The sequence below is a fragment of the Apteryx mantelli genome, chromosome 13, assembly GCF_036417845.1.
Source record: "Apteryx mantelli isolate bAptMan1 chromosome 13, bAptMan1.hap1, whole genome shotgun sequence".
Lineage (NCBI taxonomy): Eukaryota > Metazoa > Chordata > Aves > Apterygiformes > Apterygidae > Apteryx > Apteryx mantelli.
Window position 1 is genome coordinate 21,583,803 of NC_089990.1, and position 23,793 is coordinate 21,607,595.

The 23,793-nt window shown below is 44.0% G+C and overlaps 1 protein-coding gene and 1 pseudogene across 2 annotated transcripts in view; both read right to left on the reverse strand.

Moving 5' to 3' along the window:
• Positions 1-23,793, reverse strand: part of AMMECR1 (AMMECR nuclear protein 1) — a 105,101-nt gene that overhangs the window by 56,561 nt on the left and 24,747 nt on the right. The window contains exon 2 of one of the 2 annotated variants that reach the window (XM_067304323.1): positions 21,187-21,718. In XM_067304323.1, coding sequence (XP_067160424.1) covers positions 21,187-21,718 — 532 coding nt within the window. Of the gene's footprint in view, positions 1-21,186; positions 21,719-23,793 lie in introns of those variants that run through there. The other variant, XM_067304324.1, reaches the window with a different exon arrangement.
• Positions 4,593-5,474, reverse strand: LOC136993263 (large ribosomal subunit protein eL15-like; annotated as a pseudogene).

A 23,793-nucleotide genomic window follows, 5' to 3' on the forward strand; every position in this document is an offset into this window, starting at 1 on the left:
CCATGTCCAAAAGTGACTTGGCACCTCAAAAAATTACGTACCCGATGTTCAAGTGTGGTCAGATTAACGAACATGTTAACAAATTAACAAGTGTTCAAATTAGCAAGCACTTAAAAGCCCTGGCACTACACATGTCCCCAAGAGATATGCAGTCTCCTCTGGAGGAGAAGCAAGCAGTTCTGAACTAGATACTAATGTCAAAGAGAAACTTTGTAAATAATGCAACCCAATCACCCTAAAAACAGATAAATGGAAGCTTTGCAAGTCAAGAAATTAAAACAATTTTACTACCACAAAAGACTTCATGTAGAATTTATGATCATTCCACTTACAAATCGGAATTGAGATCAAATATTCCCAGTGAAAGCACAAAGTATAGTCATATTTCTTTTTGTAATGACTCCTTTGCAAGGATCCAGTAGAATCCTTGCAAAAAATTCAGTAAAGCAAAATATATCCAAATATGAATTTTCTGAGCAGACCATCTCCAAAATGCTTTAGAAAGCCGTACAAGGCCCACAGAACATCTTCCCTCTAAGAAAAAACAGGGAAGACAACACTGGAGAGACAGGACGGGAACAGTCCCAGCTGCTGGGTTCTGTCATTACTCAGAGGTCACCACAAAGAATCCAGCAAACATTCGTTTTAAGGTGCTAGTATGTGTTTCCCCTTCTATCGCTGGCAGGATCATTCAGATGTAAAGTCTGTTTTGAAGGCTGATAAAGAATAAATATTCTCCAGGCATTAGAAACCTGACAGTTAGCTCCACATTATCATTTCCATTCTTACAGGAGAGCAGGCAATTCCAGAGACCATTTGCAGCATGCTCACAAGTAGCACCGTATGTTTGCTGCATATTAACTACAAATCAAGAGCCAGAGAATATTGTTTTGCATAGATTTCAGACAGCAGCTCAAAACACAACTCCTACCTTTAGAGTCTATGCACACTACCTTAAAGGCAGTCTGTTCTCATTGCCAACGAAGATGCTGCATTTTTCCTTCCGATTACTTGTCAGTTTTGCCCAAACTGCCAGCGACCACTAGGAAGTGGGATGACAGGTTTTAGTAAGTTATTCATTTCTTCTGTTGAAATATTACCTGAAGCACTGAGTCAAGACATCAGGGGAAACCAGGAGGCATAGTTATTAAAAGGTCACACAAAACTATATTAGAGATATAACAGGGATTCTCCTGCTACAGATGAATCATAACTTATGTTTTAAAGTATTTCAGCTAACTGAGAGACATGCTGTTCTTTCAAAATATTACATGAATGAGTAGAAACAGGCATAAATATATGCAACTTTTTTTGGAAGAGAACTTTGTTAATAAAATTCACACTTTTTATACATACAAGACACTAGATATACAGTCATAACCGTACCCATTTGGACCTTTAAAATGCTTTTTCTTACTTGCCAAATACATGGTGCATGCTAATGCATATAAGCGGCTAGGGACACAAGCATAAAAAGATGAAACAAAAGAAAAAAAACCCACCTTAGGCCAATAACTATAATTTGCCAAGCTGGTAAGAAATTGTAACACAAGTTTTCTGCTTAAGTGGAACTTAATTCAAATGAATGTGAAATATTTAAAGATATCTAAGAAAAACCTGGAACCACACAGGCTTTAACATAACACTAATATGACCTAACACTTTTATGACAAGGTGTGAACTGACAAAACAAACTGTAGTTCAGCCAAACATTTAAAACTATTCCTTAAAAAAAAAAAAAAAAAAAAAAAATCACTCTTCCTCATTCATTTTAAACTAAAAACCACATGTACAGATTTTATTCAATTCTAAAAGCCCACTGCCTAACATTAGCTTGCAAGAGACGGGAACTGTAAGAACTGTATAATACCAGGCTAAGCTAGAATACACTTGAATGTTTTAAAAATCCGTAATTTGGAAAATTTATTAAACATCATATTATTTTTGCCTTATTTCACAACAATGTTGCAAGACCAGGTCATAAGAATTACTATTAAATCAATGCAATCTGGCCTGCACTATTCCTATAGCACTTGGCCGTATAATTTAACCAATGAGACAATGGTTCAAAGGTAGAATAGTTACAGTGCTAAAATTAAGAGTCAAAAGGGATGTATAATTTCCTCACATAAAAGCCATAATAAAAGACAGTACTTTTAAGCCTGACAGAGATGATTCAAAAACAGGGACTTCTCACTGGTTTGAAAGTAATGTCTGCTAAGGAGATTGGGTATTTTTAAGTACCAGTAAGACAGACATCTATCAGACAGCATGGGTATAAGACACAGAGATGACCATGCCTTGAGACAAAGGACTTAAGGCAATCTCTCAATGTCTTTCCACCCCTCAAATCAGAAATGACTTCACGAAACAGAGAAAATATTTTTAAAGAAAAATAATTACTTTTATTAGACCAGCAGATATTGCTGGAAAAAGCAGAGGTGCTTTCAGACCTGTTGCTGTTCTGGTAGTTCAGACAAAACAGCAAAGCAAGCGACAGCAATAAAGCTGCTCATAATTTAAGCAGTCAAATCCCTTGAGAGAAAAAGCACTCAGCACCCAGGCAGCAGAGAAGTGTGCTAACAGCAGACCAGACGACCCGTCACTGGTCCCTTTGGAAGAGGAATAAAATGCAGTTAGAGAGAGAAAAAGATGCAGTAATACATATAACCAGTGTATTTAATTTAGCCCCCCAATTTTAATATCCAGCAGACAGCACTTATACCTCAGTTACTCTCAAGCATCAAAACCAAGATACAGGGGAAAGAATGATTATCCAAGCAAGCATCCTACTGGTAATTACACAGCAAGTGACACCATGTAGTAAGACACCCAATAAACAAGAAAACAGTAGTTCTGGTATAGGAAATCCTTGAGCTGCAAGTCATTGGAGGATATGGGAGCATTTTTACATGCTTCCCCTGTTCTTACACTCTTCCAGAAATATTGGCCACACAGAGAGAAGGGTTTGGCATGATGGGAACAAGAAGAACCTGTAACGCATGTGCATTAATCACAAAAGAGCCAGATGACTGGCATGTTATTAAGACTTTTAGAACTTATAAACACTTTACACCAATGTCAGAAGTTTCAAAAGTAACATGGGGAAGCACAAATGCTTGGCATCACCTGACCCCCTTGACATAACAGGCCTCTCCGATGTAGTGAAAGGAGGACGCAATGCTGACAGGCCACCGGCTTACTCAGTAATTCCAACAGGAAAGACAGACCATGACATACAGGTGGACACTGACATGGTATGTGAAGTATCAGAGAAGTTTAGAAGCATAAAAATACTACAGGAGAACAGAAACCCTATGGAATTCTTGTGAAATCCCATATTCAAAGAATAAAAATACACTGTCAACTGCACTACCAATTCCCTCATCAGGAAATGTTCAGGGAGATTAGAAAAGCTGCAAACTTAGGACAGGTGGGCAGTTGAAATCTCCAAACATAAACTGGGCTCTGCGCTTCATCAGAAAGAGATGTAGAGAAAACTTTCATAAGTAATAAATTACTGCTTCCGAGGAAAATGGTGCTGGATGCACAAGGAAAGATGCCATTTTGGATTTGGTCAGGTGATATGCAGAAGAAAGTGAGTTAAGAGTATTAATAGGATGGTTGCTCTATAACAGCACCTACAGTACAATCAGCTTCAATGCTGTAGTAGAAGACACTCCCCCCACCAAATAAATAAATAAATAAATAAATAGAATCAGCGCATGGATATTTAATTTCAAAAAAGGGAACAGTGCAAAAGAAATTGAAGCAAACAGGAACCCTCCCAACCCACTCCCCCTCAAAATAAGAAAACAAGCTAAGAGGAGCAATCCAAAAAGCAAAAAGACTACAAGCAGCCTGAAGACTTAAAAAACAAAACAAAACAAAAAAAACCCCTGTATTAAAAGACCAGGTAAAATATATGCCACAATTAAAAAAGAAAAAGCAGTTTAAAAGAACAACTCAACCCCAGCAGCAAAATCCCACATCCTGCATGGCTCAACAGGGAAGTTAAGGAGGGCATCACAGGGAGAAGGTCAGCATTTAAAACCCAGACAGCTTGCCTAATGAGAACAGAAGAGCTTATAAAAACATGATAGGTCAAAAATAGATGGGAAATTAAGAGCTAAAAAGGTTTGCAAGGCTTGCACCTTGCAAAGCTATTTAACTACCTTCAAAGCAAGGAACCAACTAGAAAAAACAATGGCATCTCTTGAGGAGCAGGGCAAAAAGACAAAGGGACACAGGGATGGCAGCACTAGTGCAGGGAAGCTCACTGAACACTGCATTGGTCTTCACTGGTGAACCTGCTGGGGAGACTTCGCTCCCACCTTTAGAGTAGGTGGGTCAGCAGGGCTAGGCCTATTTGAATTAAATATACAGGAAGTGTTAGGCCAAGCTGACGAGAGATGTAGTTCACCTAGATCAGATACTCACAGCGAAGTTCCAGAGGACCAAACGTGAAACCCAAGAACGGCTGGGCATGGGGCTGCCAGCGTAACTCCACTGCACCCAAAAGACCCTAAAAGGACTGGAAGTACAGAAAAGTGAGTGCGCCTTCCACTCCTGCTAACGAACAAAGGATCAGATCACCGCGCACACAGACACACGCAGTCTGACAGGGAAGAGTAGGTGCAGCATCTATAAAGGGAAGTCCTACAGAGGCCACAGCTCTTCCTTCCAGCTCATGCCAGGTCATATATCCCTCTGAATTTGTGAATTGATCTAGTGGTCCCCTGGGTATCTGGGCTGTACACCTGGTGGCCTTATGGAAAAGATCTGTCAGGATTACTTCGAAAAACTTGTAAACATAATCTTCACCTATCCAAAAGGGGCTCAAACTCTCAAGGCCTTCTGTGGCAGGCAGCACGTTCCTCTGCTATATACTGCAGGCTCTGGGCAAACCTCACCCCCTTAAAACCATGATGCACAGGTTTACCATAGACAGCCCTGCTTGGGACTGCACGCGTACAAGCGCCATGATGACTGCCGTAGACAACATACCCTTGTTTAGCCTTATATCCCAGCCTATGAGCTTTGTTCTGATGGCTGGGGAGTTTGATGTAGGGCAAACAACTGGCAATACTGCCAACAGCAGATATACAAGAGGAAGGCAGTCGCATCTGACTGCTTTTTCCTTCATGGCTTCTGGACATACTCATAGGTACCAATCTACCTGTTGATGGTGGCCAAAACTGGAAAAAGTCACTGATTAGATTGAAAAAGTGTTGTCTCCGCTGGTATCTTCAGCACTGCTGCAGACTATACTGGGCTACATGGACCACTGGTCTGAACTATAAAGGCAGTTGCTATATTCCCAGATCAGGAAACAAATCCAGGTCAAAGCAACTTAAGCTGCAGTTCTTGGCAGCCTAAATCAACATAATGGCTGGTTGCAAGCATCTCATCCCTTCCCAGACTGCATGTTTTACCTCCCCGAGCTCCCTTAAGCCAGTTCTGGCATTTAGCATGCTAAAAGGCTCAGCACAAAGTCTTACAACTCAGCGAAAAACTAACCTAGCAGTAGAATATCTGCTGCTGACTTATCAAGCAGAAACAGCACAGCAAGTACACCAACGATCAGTGTAAGTAGTACAAGGGAGGGTGTGTGGACACAGAGATGAGGGTGGGGAAGGACAGCAAGACAGGACTGGGACAGCAAGCAGTCAGATTAGATGTTTGCCATGGACACGCAGTCTTATCCAAAACCTGAGTTTAACTCATATTAGTTCCCCAGTCCAGACTAGTCACACAATTATGCCATCAATAGATTTAGTATATGAAAAAGCATGATCGCTTCCTTCAGTAGAGACCCCATCATATACTAGGTTAAAGAGACTGTGAAGCCACAGTCTGATGCTATAATACTACTCAAGAGACTTGCAGGACGCGATACATTGCATGAAATAAGCAGCTATTCAACATTAACTGCAGTAAAGAACTATTTTTTGGAAGACACAGAATTAACCTGAAGCAAAGAGACTACAATGTTTCCATAAAGAAGCTTAAACCTTTCTTGCTGAAATTAAATATCCTCTCAAACACCACGATATACAGACACCCTCTTATAAGTATGTACAGAACACCTTCAGTAAGATTTCTTCAAATGTCAAAACCGAATTTCAAAAACTCTCTCATCAGCCTTGAAACATTGGAAAACATCCAGGATGCACTTTAATTTTGACACATTAAAACTGCTGTGTTCTCTTCTTTTTTTTTTTTGTTCTCACACTAAATACCATTTTGTGCACTTAAAAAGATAACTACACTTTCAAATTAATTTCAAACATTAAGTAGACAGCATTTCTGAAGTGATCTATCACTAAACTAAAACTACACTGTGCATAAGCAACATTTATATATATATATATATATATATATATATCTCCATATCCTTTCAGAAGCACTACTGGAATTCTCCAAAAATAGTCTATGCTGCAGCAGTTCCATCACCAAAATTTATGGTATGAAATTGCTAGTTTTGTTAAATATAGTGATTTGGTATACTACCATAAAGCCCCTGACAACTCACTGTCCAAGAGCAGATCCCACACAACCCTTATTCAATCATTATGCTGGGAAATAACTGAAATGAAACAGCTGTGCACCAAACCGCTGACCTACCAGGCGGTATTATTCTGTTGGTACTCAAACAGTGCATTGATTAGTCAACGAAGTCTCTAAAGGCCAAACCACTGACGTCGCGTCTTTATTCCAGAAGATGAAAGATTCCACAACCTCTACCACCTACTTATTTTTAAATCAAAAAACTTATAATGGCAGATGGCTTTTAAAGGACTATAAAAAAAAAAAAGGTTATAAACTCCTTGAAAAGAAGATAGAATTCTAAGCTGTTCATTTTTGGATTACTCAGTGCAATGTTTCAAGGTGCCAGGCCTCCTTTTTTTACCTCTTCCAACGCAGAAGATTTCTGCCTTTCTCTCACACCAAGACCAGACGCCAGGCTGCAGTTCATGGCCACCAGGTCTGACAGCTGGAGGCTGGCACCTATCTTTCTTTCAAGAGCCTGCGACGGGTGGGTCTATACTGCGATCTGGAAGTCCTCCTGAAAACTAACGCATAGATTTACACACTTGGCTTGCTCGGGTACTGCCACTGGTACAACATCCACCCCCCGCCATCACGCAGCTCTGCGCCAGGCCATACACATGGACTGGCGGTGGCACGGTCCACCTCTCCAACAGCAGATATGTCTCAGGAAAAGAAAAATGAATACTCTGTCAGCAGTTTACCTGCTGGCATGAGGCCAAGCTCTTCCCTTGACTATCCTTTCCCTTCCCACCTCCTCACAGGTTACCACTCCCTCAGCCACATCTGAGCCCAAACCAGAGGCAGCAGCGGCTGCCGGCGTGATGGGGAACAGACCTGCCTTTTACAGCAACGGATAAAGAGCAAACAGACCATCAGCGGTGGAAGCAATAATCACCTAACATTTCAGTTTTTAAACCGCTTTGCTTGAAAGTGGTTCACATACCACGGTTTCAAAACCTGTGCACTTGCAGTCTCCCAACATGAAGGCAAACTGAGAAGTCCCAACTCCCCCGGGGCGAGCTGTCACTTCGGCTCCCCATTACTCCCTGTCTTCCTGAACTGCCACAGCTGCTTTGCTGTGATGAATTGCTGTGCTGAGAATCGAAACCAATTCTGCTACTTGGCTGAGGTCAAGTAGTAAAATCTTCAGAGTCACTAGTTCAACAAACTACTGCTTACAAATACTTTTTGTTTGCCATTTGGGCTGTCATTTCCTTTTTTGGGGCAGCCCTTCTTATTAACAACTAAGATGCTGTGTTCAGAAAAGCAATGCCCCCATTCCTTGATCAACATAAACCATTACCGAGTCACAGTCCAGTTCCAATTCAGTGAAAAATTATTTACACAAACGTAATATTCTCTGGATTCATTACCTCCACAGAGCTCTGCTATCGACTGACATTTCCCTCTGTTCCTCTCCACCTCTGGAAAGGCATAAATCTCGCTCAAGCCGAGCACAGGGTGAAAAGGATAGTAAATATTTCTCTGCCAAAGCAAAACAATATAGTAGAAACCAAATCCTACTTGCTGAGTTAGTAATCCTGCTAGACCTAAACAGGTCTACAGAGAGCCAACTCAGGCATCGCTGAACTCGCAGTGAAACAAATAATCTGCTCAAAAATAACAGTTATTCCACTCTCTAGTTGAAGCTGCCTACAGAAAGGTCATCTAACAGTCCTTGGAGACAAGAAATAAAACTTGATCTATCATCACTATTCCCTACTAATTATCTTTCCTTTAAAAGAAGGAAAAAAAAAAAGCCTCAATGTTGCAGTTTAAAGGGCCTATCCTCATATTCAGAGACCAAACACTGAAGCTATTAGTGACAGCGTTGAACTTCTACACCAGAAGTACTGTCTGTCCAGCAATGATCTTTCTGTATGGGGGTACAAGAGCACATGAACAGTTCACCAGCTTCTATAAATATCAGTTGAGAAAATAAATAAAATGGACTTTTTAAGCCAGAAATAAACTGACAGTAAAATGATACCAAGAAGATACACTTTGTCACAACAGCCTGATGACTAGAGACTTTCAATGGCAAAACATTTTCATTCTTGAAAATTTCATTGCCTGAAACTTCTCAATTTAGAACATCTTACTAAAGCAGAAGCCACTACAGCACCAGCATTATTACCCTCCATCAGTCCCCCCCCACAGGGGGAAAATGAAAAGGTAAAAAACTCACACTTACCTCTAAAAATCAAATCCACTGCTACGAATAGAGTACGGGGACCTTCTAAATTGTCAAATCTATGAAGTTCACTATCAAAGGCAATGCATCATATAATCCTTTATCCTAAAGTGAGCAAGACCTAAACTAGTTGCATTTTCTGTTCCCGCTAATCCTATTAAAAGGTTACTCTAAAGCCTTACTGCTCCAGTGAATAGAAATCTTGCACCCAAAATCTAAATTTATTCATGATTAGTTTATATCCATTTGTTCTTCTGTCAATAATGGCATCTACCTTAAACAGGTAATTTCTGTCTCTTGGTCTTTATCTAATATATAGACAGACAGATATAGATACTTGTGTGTGCGCACATACCTGTATCTCTATACATCCACATGCACACACATGCAGTTCTGATTCTCTAAACCAGCCTAGCTTGTCTCATCTTCCTTTGCAAGCTGATCTCATCCTTCTTCTAGTCACCCTGGCTGCCCTGCTCTTAACCAGAAAACGTGTTTCTCTTGAAAGCAGCAACAGAATCATACAGTTTTTCAAGTAACACCTCAGCCACTCTCTTGTACTTAAAGCCTGTATTTAAAGCCTTTCTATTTTTATAGATAATTTCTCTTTAAAATCACCACTTGACCTTTATATATCTATAGCAAAATGCAATACCTGGAAACTACTAAGGAGGGAAACATACACTTAACTTACAGAATCAGTTTTTGGTTTTTTTTTTTTAATTCTCCTGAAGTACAAGAAGCTGCCCTGTATAATACTAACTTTCATCCCATTTCTAAAAGTCTAGTCCCTAAAGTCATTCAACTATTCCCATATAGCATTCTGATTTTCCTCATTTTGCTGTCTCCCGACTTTGTCTCATCAAAAATTTCATTATCCCCATTGCTAGGAGGGCAGCGGGGAGAGAAGGCTAATATAAGAGACACCACTTCTGGCTTCGGACATCCCAAACAATGCAAATTGCTGCAAATTGCTGAAGGCTAGAAAAGTATTTTGGGGAAGTACCATTATACGCTCACTGCTTGTACCTTCCCTGCCACCCCACCTTATGTTTCTGCCTATCTCCATTCCTCAACATCCAGTGAAGCAATGAATCTTACTTCACCACAGAGCCATACTTAACAGGTCTTCCTTAAAAAAAAAAGTTCCAAAATGTCCATGAAAAAGAGTTCTCATAGGACTAGGACAAACAGGATGCCTAGAACAGAAGCAATTACGCAATTTGATTTCTGGAAGGTCTCGTCTTTGGCTTGTGCTGGCAGACTTAAGACTAAGCCATTCTCGGAGAAAAGATTCACTTAACAAACAGTAGCCTAAAAATACAAAGGAGGATGCTGTGACTAAGAGTACCCAAATGGGGAAAGTTGTCCTGGAAAGGATTTTCATTGAAAAGTAACAATAGCCTTTGAGGGATTCAACCTAGTAAGAATCCAACTGTGATTCATTTCAAATATAAGGGGATAATAGTACCAAAAAAAGACTTCATGCTTCAAAGTTGCCAATTTAGGCAAAGATATCCTGAGCTGAATCTGGCGAGTTTCCTGGCGTGCCTTTCAGGGTAATCCAGTCGAGGGAAAGAACCACCCTGACAGCAACAGCTAACTTCTGTAGCACCTCTCACTAGTAGCTGTACAGAAAAAAGTAAATTGAGATACCTTATTTTTAATCGGTAAGAAAACAAGGTAGAGAGATTATGAGTCTCTTCCAGGTTTCTCTTATGGTCTCTGTCCACCATAATGACACAGCCAGGAACCAAACACAAGTCTTCCAAGCCTCCCTGCAGCGATTTATCCTTCAAGTCACACCTACCTCCCCTAACCATTTACACACAGAGAAGTTGGACAGAACCTGCAAAACCCCAACCCCAGAAACACCCTTATGTCAAATGGCCAATTAACATCTATTTACATAAGATTACCTCTTTCTTTTTAGACTAATCCAATTACTTAAATCAAATAGAGGCTTTATCTCTGGAACCATCTGAAAATTACTGATCTTTCTGCAATGGATTCTTCCAAGAAATTTCAGGCATCTCTAAAGAGCTAAACTTTAGTGTTAAATAACTTCAGAGATCACTCTGACTGCTCAAATAGTTTTCTCCTCAGAACAATTTCCATTAAACATTCTACATAAAAGGACAATCAAAAAAGTACAAGCTTCTTATGTTACCTAAACTTGGGATGTATTTCTGTAATCTACACATTTAGATGACCACCACTGAGGTCAAATAAATACACTGAGGAAAAGTAAATACACTAAAATATGTGAGATGTAAGGTATGGCGTTTTAAGACAGATGATAAATATCAAAGAATGTGAGGAAACCAGACCTAAGCATTTCTCAATGGCTTAGTGCTTTTCCTCGGAAAAAAATATATAGTTTTTTTTAAACTGAGACATGAAATTTCAGCAAGAACATCAGAAGCAGTCAGACCTGTAGCTTCCATAATTCAATTTACATCTTGTGACAGTCTCAAACAGGCTGCAGAAATTGAAAGAAACAATATTATAAACCATTTAGGAATATTCTACTTACTTAACAGGGACAGAAGTTTCTTATTTCCAACCACTTAGCATAAAACATGTTGTAGCACAGTGCTCATCACCTACTTACATCTTCATCAATCCTGTCTAGTGTAACTACACTACTTCTTTCAGCTTATGACAAATACAACTCATCTGCTGCTGAGCATTTCTGAAACATTTAAAGAGGAAGAAAACCCAGTTAAGTTAGCAGGTAGTAGGCAGTCTTTGAGTAGGTTATTCCAAGCCATTTTATATTACATATGTGAAAAAATTATCACCTTGAAATGCTTCAGAAACAGGGGGAGGGGAAGAGGGGGAAGAAGAAAAAAGAAAAAAAAAACAAAAACAAAAAACAGCCGGCATCAAAAAACCTGAAGCACAGATTTCACGTTCTCCCAACAAGATGCACTGTTAGGAGCCACTTTTTGCAAAAGGTCAGATGTCTATGTTAAAATATAGTCCCAAGTATGGCAAACTGTAGTAATTCATCCTTGAGGTGAAAAACAGACCACAACAGTCGAGCATACATAGGATCATTTGTCTCATTTTTTTCTCTGAAATTTTAGAAATGCAATTTGTATTATATTTATCCTTATTTATAATCTTTTATTTTAATGCCTGCTTTTATTCAGTCTTCCTTTGAAATGAACAGATTTACTTAGCTGGTCTCAAGACTTCCCATCAGTGGAGCATCACACACTTTTTACACCTTTCCTAACATACCTCTAGAGCTTCTTCTGCACAATTCTTATCTCTGTGCAAAATGCCAATTGGAGAGGAAAAGGAGAGAAAAAAAAAAAAAGAAAGAAAGGTGATTCAACTCTCTGGAAAGAATGAAGCAGAAGTAATTCTGATGCTGATTAGAAGAGGATTATGACAAGGATCCTATTCTCCTTTCTCCTCTGATTCAAACAGGGACTCCAAGTACCATCCAGCAAAGAAGGCAGTGGCAGGGATGCTGGAAGCTCTCACGTGGCAGAGAAGCCTGGGAAGGAGACATCTTTACTGGCAGAGACACAAATGATAAAGAGCAGCAGCGTGATTACGGCTCATATTTTACAAACCCCACATTCCCAGACAGGATCTTGCCAAAAATGCCACAGGGTTCAAGTTAAAGGGAGGAATGGCATAAAATGAGTTGTTCTATGGCATCAAGGAAAGTGAGAAGCAACTCCCTGTGATACGCAAAGGCACAAGGGCTGGGGGAAGACATGCACCTCTCTGCAAGGCTGTCATCCCAGGGACCTTGCCACTGTACTTCAGACTGCAGCTAAGCTGAGCTGCTCTCCATTACATATGTTTTCTGAAGAAATTAGCTCTTTAATAACCTTGGCTGCCAGTATTCACTATGCTAAAGGAGCATACTCTCAGCAAACACTGACTTCCAGGAGGTTACCAAAGCCCAATCAAATCACAAAAAATGAAGATACATCCTACAAGGCACAGAAGTATATACAGTCAGAAATATTAGAAGCAGGAAAGCAAGAGTGAAGAGATACGACAATTGCAACAAATATCCCACAAAATAAATGCCTATCATCAACGGAGCAGTGGGGTGTCTTTTCTCCCCTCTAAACACATCTCAGGAAATCAGGAAGGCACATGACTTCTCAGCTAAAATAAACAAACAAAAAAGCCTTCAGACTTTCCAAGTTATAGCTGTGCTCATTCTACCTTGCTAGTGTGTCACTCACTGTGATAATCACTTTCTCTATCACTGTAAATTAACATGTTGAAATTTATTTTAAAAATTTTGTACAAGTCAAAAATAATAAAAAAACAGTCTCTATCATTTCCAGGTATGTGAGGTTCACCTGAAAAAGCTCAAGCACCTGGATCACTGAAAGGCGAACACAGAGTCAGACACTTCTCACATGACGCTAGAGACCAATGGGAAACGCAACCCACTTAGCAAGTGGAGCTCCTTACACTGATCCCTTTTGCCAAGGTCCCAGTTAAGAAAACGAACGGCTTTTTAAAAGGTCATACAAGCAGTACAAGAAAGAGATCTACTTTTGCTTGCAGTGCTGGGCTGAAAGACACCATGGCTTTTGGTCAGCAGCATAGGCCATAGCACTAACAAAGGCCAGGAAATCTAGATAATGTATCAGTCTGGGTTCAAGTTATTAGCTATCTGCATGCAGCACTACGACCAGTTTCAACAGCCACACTCCACTTCATAGATATTGCACTTTCTAGCACACTTAGTTTTTAAGGACTTTTTTTGCTGCTTCACGAGTTAACTGCAGCAGAACTGCCCCACCGTGTTCCTGGGATGCGGACTCGCAGCGCTGACCTGCGGTACGTACCGACACGAAACCCCGCTCCGCAAAAGCACACACATCGCCAAAAAGGTCAAGCATTCTCATAATGCTTTGCTAATGAGGGTCAGGGCCTGACTGGACTTGTTTTGGCCTCCAGCCTAGCAACAGTTTCTGTATTGGCCAAACTCTGAAGAGTTTACTGTTATTTTTTAAGTAATCTGCCTCCTTCTTGCCTTTCTTTTGGAGCACTGGAGACACACCACAGACACCGCCGCTGCATGAGCCAAGCAACTTCGGTGTTAGCAGCTTCGACTTGCACTTCGATGTCTGAAGACAATAAACTGGTGCTACAGAAAGTTTACAGTTAACTGGAAACGAGCAGTTAATACTAAAAATAGAAAACTGGGTATATTGAGCTTACTCTATTAATTGTGGCAGGAGCCTTGACTGAACCAAAAGCTACGGACTAGGGACTTGATAACTATATTTTATTCATAGACTCATCACAGCCTGGATCTGCAAACTAATTGAACTGAGCTAAACCGGTCTTCCAAACTTTTATTTTCCGATTATCTCTCAGTTGTCAGCAACAGCATCTATCTGTCTATCTGGAGGAGATCTGCAGTTAAAAGGTCGTTTAAGGCTTCAGACCAGAACAGCCCATACTTTTAGATTTTATCTACTTGTTTCTTTTCCTAACAGAAAGTACAAAAAAGTGTCAGTGTCAGATTATCTTGTTTTAGTACTCAATGCTAGATAACATTACAATCATAAAGGTGTCATAAGAAACAAGAAAATAGATTTAACCCACAATTGAAGGTAGACCTTTACAATCTTCTAACTTAAAATACATTTGCACTGTTAAATTATTAACTTCTCAATAATTTCTAGCAAATAATATTAGAGACAGATGCACATGTGAAATAAGTCAAATTCAGACTCAATACATACTATTCTCACAGGCAGATAAGTTAAACAGAAATATATAATGCCAGAAACAATGGCAAACTCAAACTGGCAAAATCCACAGAAACCTTCATGAAGGAAATACCGCCAGTACAAGATACAGTGGAAGGAAATATGATGAAAGATATGAACATAACTAAAACAAAGCAGGCAATACAACTGAACAGTCAGATTGAGGGAACTGGGAAAGGGGCTGCTGACTCCTCCTTACCCTGCCAGGGGTCCAAGAACCCCCAGTCCCTGCAAAGCCAGCGCTGCAGCGAACCAGAGCGCCCAGGCACTTACTACAGCTTCGTGGCGATTGCTTTTAGCAGAAGGAGCAAGACCAGAGTCCTTTCCTAAGGCCATTTGTGATCTCCTATACTGATAGGAACTACCTCATTTGGACACAACAGTTTGCTAAAATGAGCTTATGAGGAAAAATGCCCTCAAATTATATTTAATTTGGCAGTTATCACAGCAATATTTCCTCCATTCAACAACCATATCAGAAGTTGAGCCTACTGGCAAAGGTGGTTGCTTCCCAAGGCACGCAGCCCTTTACGCCTTTTCGCCCTCCGCTGCACCAGGATGCATTCACCAGTCCTGCTTTCACATATGCCGGGAATTCCTTGCAGAGCACTGCCAATGCCGGCCAAAATATACGTTTTTCTACTGCACTATATTTTTAAAACTTCCACCACAAGGCGTCACTTTGTAGGTATCACTACTTCATATTCCAACATTTAACACTCAACAGTAAAGACAATGTTAAATGAGAATAAAATGCTACGATTTGTCAGAAACTGCAGCACACACACATAAAACCAGAAGGAAGTTAGACACACAACACCAGAGAACCTTCCCTGCCCGCCTAAGCGTTCTGTTGCTGTGTTTTTGTTTTATGACTGGCGCTGATCTTTAGCCGTGACCAAGCAATCATTATAGCTGTTGTGTAATATTACCAAGTGTGACAATAAATACAAATTACTGCACAGAGAAAAAGCTCTGCTGTCACACAAATAACTACCACAGAGGAACAACAAAATTTCAAACTTCTGGTATCAAGAATAGTAACGTCAATGGGTACAGCTGAATTCTGAATAGGGATTGAGGGGAAGAGTATTTGTATTTTTAAGACAATAATAAATTCATACTTTGGTAAGTTTCCAGGCAAAATTTCACAAAAATGCTTGTAAAGAAATCTATAGCAATGCAAGCAAGGAGTCAAGCACAAAGCTCTAACTTTTTAAACATGTAACAGAAAGTTGAGGAGACTAATATAGGAAGACACACTACAGCCAAGAAACAAGAAATTGAGAAAAGCATGTAATCCTATGAACTTGCAAGTCATAACATTTTTATTTACACATATGTATGTATGTATATAAACACACACACAGACAAGCCTATTTTACATTCAGTGCCTTAAAAGAAAGCATCAGACAGCAACTTAACATTTTGGAGAAAACTTTGGGACTGTGCAGGAACATTTTATACTATTTCAGTCTACCTAAATTACTAGCAAATCACCATCAGTTAGTGTTAACACAGTATTAAGACAATTAAGGCAAAAAAGCTGGATGGCTGGTAACAAACCCTGGAACCTTTTCTATCTCACTGAGTCAATTCACACTCATTCTGAGCAAAATTACGTCTTCCAAAGAAAATCTGAAAGCTGACAGGCACAAGAATACCTAGTCCCACATTTTAAAACTGTACTGAATTTAAATGTCTTTGAACTTCATTAACAAAGAATTAAGGTGATTTAGTACTACCCCATACCCTTCCAGAATATGCAAATTGACTGACCTTAGACCTGAAAACACCATGAAACTCAAAGGTCAGGCCCATCAGCCCTGCAGCGCATCTTTCTGTCCGTCCCGTAGCCAAAGGGAACAGTTGCTGCAGAATACCGCAAGTCCTCAATGAGGAAAGGACCTGGTGGATTTGCAACCTAAGTCTTCGGATAAAGACTGGATATCTCATAGAAATTACGTGAATCCAGAGGCCTTCAATCATTGAAGATGACCAAGCCAGGCAGATTATTTTAGTTGCAAAGAATGTGGTTGCCAGCAACAGCCGTCTGACGGCCGGGGCTCCTGCACGTGCACAGGCCAGGCAGCACGCGCAGGCGGCCAATGCTCCCTGAAGCACCGGGTTTACCACGGGTATGAGGGTCAGCTACGTGCACCATTTCATGCGTACGGCACAGTCCCCTCCTGCAAGATGAGGAGGATATAAGCAAGCTGTCATCATCAAGGCATTTAATGCAACCAAGTCCTGGTAAACACCTTCCCCAAGAGCTCCTCAGACGGAGAGGAAGCAGGACACAGGCCGCATCAGCCATTCTAGCTGGGAAATCTTGTTCTCGGCTACCATGTACCAGGTGACTGGGGCAGAGCAAATGATTCCCCATACAACTTGTGCCACATCTGGATGGTCACCACCACCAGAACAATTCTGTTCGCTAGCAGCCTGCTCCCAGGGGACTCGCAGTGAAGGGACTGTAAGGAGCAAACAACCGGCAAATGCTAGCTTGCCATATGATGTCTTCTCTACAAAGAGGGAGACATCAGCATGAAGTAGGCAAGCTGAACAGCTAGGAAGACAAGACAGGCACTGTGCAGGACCAAAAACTCAGAAAGGCAGTTTCTGTGTGTCAAGGGAAACCTACACAGGGAGCAAACAGGTGAGAATCTTTAAAAAGAAGAAGAAAAAAAAAAGTCCTCCTCACTCCCTGCAGCACAGCTTCCATTAATCCCCTCTTTGCAAACTTACCCTTCCCACCCTGTTACAACATTCTTCTGCATGCTTATACTTCCGCTTCAGCATGTGGCTACTAGAAGAAAAATAGTGTTGAGTGGAGCGAACCTAGAGCCCTTTCCCACTGGTGGCGGCAAAAATGGAAGGCAGGACACAGTATTGCTTTCACTGGTCGCAGAGGAACGGGCTGTGTTTCACAAAACAAAACAATAAAGGAAATGCTAGGATGTGAGGTATTTGTCAGAAAAGCAAGGAAGAGGAAAAAAGGCTACTCAGTTTTTCTTCTCCCCAAGTAAGTGCATGGGGGGGGGGGGGGGGAGTCTTCACAACTCTTCCTGCAACCCCTTACAGTTCTCCTCTACCAGCACTTCTAAATCACCAGAGCAAAAACAAATCCCCTTTAATTATCTAGTGTTTCACAGCTTTACTCATCACACTGGGTTTCAAGAACACCGTTTGGATAACCCTCTGTATAAGTGACACTTTTTGTCTGGGGGAGCCATCCTCAAACTTTTTATCAGCTTCTCTACTTCCAGAATAATTTTTATATTCCTTCCACTCCTATAATTTGAGAGCCACTGCACTGGTAGAAGCAAGGGGAAAGGACATACCCTGAAGAACATACCCTGGAAGACAGGGAAAGAGTGCCTTAACGAGTGACTAAGAACAGAGTGACATTATAGGTAGAAAAAAAGCCATTCAGGGAAGGCAGTGAGAGAGTAAAACGTTGGAAGATAATGGAAGGGACAACACAGGCTGAGAGAGAAGAGGAAGCCAGTGGCTTACTGAGACACCGCTGGACAGACGCAGCATCTTCCAGTTACCTCCTGTTGACTCCGTGACCCGCTCTGACCCAACGACTCCCTCGCTATACCCTCCAACACCCTACAGCCTTTGCTTTAGAAACTACAGTTGAAGAGATATGAAGATGCCAAGCATTTTCATCCATGTCTGGACTGCGCCAGAGTCCAAAACCTGCACCCTTTCCAAACCGGCATTTCCTCTCATTCCTAGTAACTGCTCCAAAAGTCCTTCCCCTCAAGCCCTGCTGTAGCCCTCAGCTCAGCATCAAAAAGTTACAAAAACCTGGAGGTGTCGCAAGCAGATTTTGTTCAGAAGACAACACATCAGAGCCCCTTGTCCAAGTGATTCAGCCACCTGCTTTTCTTTGATCATGCCCAGTTCCATTGTTCAAAGACCTGTGAGGAACATGAGTCATGCTTCTGTGAGGATCTCTGCTTCCACGTCTTTCATCCTCCCTGTAATTAACATTATTAAAAAATATATATTTCTTAAGTACACACGCAGACTCTTATTTTAGACTGCTACTCTTAGACTAGAAATTTTGGTGTAAGGACACAACTTCTAAAAGGATTTTTGGCAGAAAGTAAAAACATTCGGGACTGGATTTTTCCAGTCAGTGTATCAGATTTTTTGCTGTACAGGATGCAGCTCGGCTTCAAAGACAACACCGTACCTTTTGAGCTACCCAGTTATTGACAAGGCTGCCTGCAAGCCTTTTGCCTGCTAAGAGTCATGCTGCCTCTGAACACTTAGCACAAGCAAATTATTCACCAACCTACAATTTTACATGCAACACCAAACAACTTCTTCCAAAGTTATTTCCCCAACTGCACAAACACAATCAGCTCACGAGGCTGCTGAAAGCAGCAGTTCTGCCATCTGTCTGCTTATTCCCACCCCACACTTGTGCAGGCACAAGTGTTCGTGAAGCCATGCAAAGATCTAGGGGAACCAATCTTTATGAAAACTAACCTGGCAAAAAAAATACAATAACGATTGAATCATTTCTCCAATCTGATACACTGTGTATGCTGGCACAAGCAAGGGAATATGCAGAAACTAGATCACTAATTTTGATGGCAATGCCATTTTCAAAAGTCCATTGACCTAGCAGCTTTTCTGCAGGCCAGGCAACTAAATTTCAAGAATATTTAAGCACACACATGAGTTTTAGAAAAATAATTTTAGTTAATTCAGGACTGTGTTCTTTTTAAAGTAAGCAAGCAGAAAAAAAAGCTAAAGTGATCTACAGGTTACAAAGAGGAATCAAAGTGCTTACTGGAAAGTATTTCATTGGCAACAGTCTTCATCTCTGCCTCAGTTTCCTCCATTAATAAAACAGGGACAGTAACATTAATCTCTAATAAAACACTGTGATACAATTGAGAAAAAACAAACAAACAAACACCCAACAGCACTGTGGTAACAAGGTAATGTTGTTAAGGAAAGACACGGCCAGATGTCAGCTCTCTCACTGCAATGAAAGATAGTAAAGCCGCACAAAGCTGATGCTGTAACCTACAGTGGTCTGGGATGGAGAACAGACACAGGACAGCGCAGAGCAAAATGGCTACCTAAGAAGTTCCTAAACAATTGGTACCTACAAAAGGACAGACATGGATTTACAAAAGACCTGGGTAAAGAAACTCACAGCGGAGTCTCTCTGCCCTCCTTTCATTACGGGTACTCTGATGGAATCACACTGGAGTTATGAAGAGCACATAGGGAAGACTTGCTGGGGTGGCAGGTTAAGTAGGAATCCACAGAGCTGGGTTGTCATGACAGCAGCTGAAAGTATGCAAGAGATGTATAGATCCTAGATGTTAGAACAGCAAAGACGCCAAAAACAATCATTAATACATGACATTATTTTAAATACAGAGAAGTATACGCTACATGTCGTTAATGAAACATGGACTGCACAATAACTATTAGCATTGGTGAGGGTACGCAATGGTCTAAGAGGCAAACAAACTGTATCCACTGAGTATTGGTGAAGAACAGGTTCCACCCAAATACGATAGCCACGCTATACGTAAGAGGAAACGGCCAGAGGCATTCCTGCGGATCGACTCGCTCTCGGCTGAGGCCTGGAAACGCACGTGTGAGCTCCATCCCATTTTAAAGCACAGTAAAACAGTGGAACTTCGTCTCAGCCACCTCCTATGTTAACTCTGCGTTCAAGCAGACTTGGAGCACGCACGGAGCCGGTTACTCATCCCAGCCGAGAGGAAGGAGCTTCCTGTCGGGGAGAAGTTACTCCCTGAAGTACCTGCGAGAGCGCGCCTGGTGCCTGGTGCCGCCGCGCAGGCGGTCGCAGGTGCCGCCATGCTGGCGGCACGTGCCGGGAGGCCGCTCGCGCGCTGGGCTCGAAGGGCGCCGAGCGCGAGCAGCCAGGGCCCACGAAGCGGCCCTCCGCGGGGGCTCCCGCGAGGCAAAGGAGGGTGGGGGGACAGGTGCTCACGCGCTCTGCTCGCAGCTTTGGGAGCGCGACGGGGCAGGTTACTCGGGGCGCGGGGCATCTCACACCGGGAAGTCTCCGGCGGTCGTTATGAAGCAAGGGCTCTGCACGGTTTGAGGCCAAACAGCACAGCGTCACCGGTGCCCGACGGAGGGAACTCACTCGGCGCTCGCGGAGCCGGGCTTCCCGCGACACGTCCCGCCAGGAAGCGCGGGCGAGGCGGCGGCGGCGGCAGCGCACGGAGAGGCTGCCCCGCGCGGGGGCCCGGCGAGGGCTGCGCGGCGACGAGGCGGGAGCGGCGCCCGGGCAGCCGGCGCGCACACCCCGAGCAGCCGCCTCCGCCGGGCACGGCTCGCTGCCGGCCGCCGCCGGGGCCCGGCCCGGCGCCCCGCACCGAGGGAGGCGGCGGGGGGCGCGAGGCAGCAGGCGCCGCGGGGCCGGAGGGGCCGGGCGCGGCTCCGTGCCGGGGCGCCCGCGGCCGGGCCCGCGCGAGCGGCGGCGGCGGCGGGACACGCGGGCCGCGCGGGGCCAGGCGAGGACAGGGGCCGGCGGCGGCGGCGCGGAGGCGGGTGCCGGCAGGGCGCCCGGCCGGGGGAGCCGCGCGCGCGCACGAGGCGCCCACGAGGGCCGGGCGCGGGGCGGCGGGGGCGCGGGCGGCGGGCGATACTCACTAGGGGTCGTTGGTGAAGCGGGGGCTCCGCGGGGGCTGGTAGCCGTACAGGTGACAGTAGAGCACGTCGAAGCAGAAGCAGCACATCTCGGCCGACACCACCATCTTCCTGCAGCCGGGCCCGCCGGAGCCGGCGCCGGGGGAGGACAGCAGCGAGGCGGCCGGCGGCGAGAGGCCGGCGGGGCCCCCGCCGCAGCTGGGCGGCAGCGGCGGGGACAGGGCGCAGCCGGCGGCGCCCCCCGCCAGCCCCCCGAGGCCGTTGAGGCGGGGGCCGCCCGGCGGGGGCAGCGCCCCCGGCTCGCCCCCCGCCGCCGCCGCCCCGCCGCAGCGGGAGCCGCTGCCGCCGCCTCCCGGGCCGGCCGAGCCCGAGGGAGGGGAGCTGGAGAGTTTCTGCTTCTTCACCCCGCAGCAACCCGCCGCCATCTTGGAGCCGTCTCCCCCCACGCAGCGCTTCCGACCCATGGCGGGGGGGCCGGCCGACCGGCCGGGGGACGTGCGGCGGCCCGCTCCGCCTCCTGCCGGGCCCGCTCCGCCTGCAGCGGGGAGGGAGGCGGTGGGAGGGGAGGCGGAATGAATGGGGGGAGGGAGGGAGAGGAAGATGGAGGAGGAAGGGGCGGGGGGGGGGGGAGACAGAGAGAGAGAGCAGCGTTAGCGCCGGCCGCCGGGCGGCCCCGGCCGCCGCGGCCTCTGCGCCCCGCGCCGCTTCCCGCCCTCCGCCGCCACCTGCGCGCGCTCCCTCCCTCCCTCCCTCCTCCGTGAGGGAAGCGGAGCAGCTCCACCCTGCGTGCTGGAGGGAAAAAATAATACATAAACGCGCAGACCCGAGCTGCGCGGCAGAGGCAAAGCCCTGGAGGCGCTTAAAAACGCCCCGCTAAATAATTCAAGTGACCCGAGTTGCCTTTCGCTTGGGAAGGAAAGAGAAGGGGAAAAAAGGGGGGGGGAAGGAAAGGAAAGGAAAGGAAAGGAAAGGAAAGGAAAGGAAAGGAAAGGAAAGGAAAGGAAAGGAAAGGAAAGGAAAGGAAAGGAAAGGAAAGGAAAGGAAAGAGGAGCTGGGTCTGTGCTGGAGGGAGGCAGCAGGCGGGAGCCCTGCAGAGCCTGGGGGCACCTGTGAGACCCGGAGGGCTAATAGCCGCCATGTGTTTGAATTACAGCCCGGGCGCTCGCCCCGCGCCACGCAGCAGCCAGGCCAAGAGACCGCCGGTGCCGGTGCCAGGCCTCGGCCTTGCCCGCCCTTGCCCACGGCCTTGCCCACGGTGTGACCTCCGCCGCGCAGAAGGGAAGTCCGCAGGGAAAAGGATGTGAGTCCCTGGGACCTTGAAAGCTAAACTCACCAGGCTGCCGGGGTGGGGGTGTATTTTATATGAGCCTCACGCATATCTGTGTCCGAATTTACAGGGAGATTCCCAAGGGACCACAAAGTGTTTTAAAAGCTGCGTGTATTTATATTTAGAAAAGAACGCCTCACCCATCGGCGTTATGCAGCCATCTCTGGCATGGGATGTAACAGCTGTTTAACATAGAATAGCAACACCACAATATCAAGGAAGACAAGGGAGTGAAGGCTATCGCATACAGTTAAAACAATATCATAAGTTTAGAGAGACACAAAATCACTATCCAAGTTAAAACGTGCTCTACAGAAACTTTTCAGAGCCACAGACTACTTGGGCACTCAGTATTACATCTTTGGTTGGAAATGGTTTCTCCAGCATCTTCGTGGTCTTAATATTGTCTGGATCTTGAGTCATCATGGATTTGAAGAGAAAATCACCATTTACTAGAGCTTGAAGGCTCTTGCTAATGGGTTAAAAAGCCCTTTGGAGGGCTTCTGTCCAAATACTGGCCTAAACTTCTCTCGCTTTGACTATGAATCATAGCCTGAGGTGAAACAGCTGCAGGGAATAATGGCAAACAGGGGAGAGAAGAATTAAATGGTGTAAAACAGTTATTTCCATTTTTTAAATTCAGTGTTATGTTTGGAGCTGGTGAATACTTGGGAAGGGAACCCAGCTTCCCCTCTCTCAGACAACTTTTATGTTCCTTTTAAAACAAAGGCAAAGTTCTCCACTTATGGGATTCATTTGTTTAAATTCAGTTAGCAGTGACACCTTCTGTTGCTTTTGGGAAAATAGTGTTGAATTCTGGCTTTTTCTAATGTTTTTAACACCCTACATTCTTTAAGACTATCGTGTATATAAATATAAAACAATTGCAAAAGCTTTTGATGTGGATAGAAATGTAAATCACTCACTCCACTGGCACAGAAGATTGTGAGGTTCAGTACAAATCTCAGACCTAGGTTTGACATTCTTGTGCAATATCAGGGCTACTGATTGTGCACAGTGATCTCTTTTTGATTAAATATTGCATCACAGAGCTCCCTGAATGAAAGAGTAAATTAAATATATTCTGCTCTTATTAAAAACACTTCACATTCTTCACCTCTGCAGATGTTCCTTGCTGTATTTGCCTGCAAACTTATCCGTAGTTGTGCTCCTATTTTATCTAAGCAAAATGACTGCATGGTAATACGTACCATTTTTTTCTTTTTTAGAGATAATAGCAAATATATTAACAGAACTGTGAATTTATTGTTTAGTGGAATCAG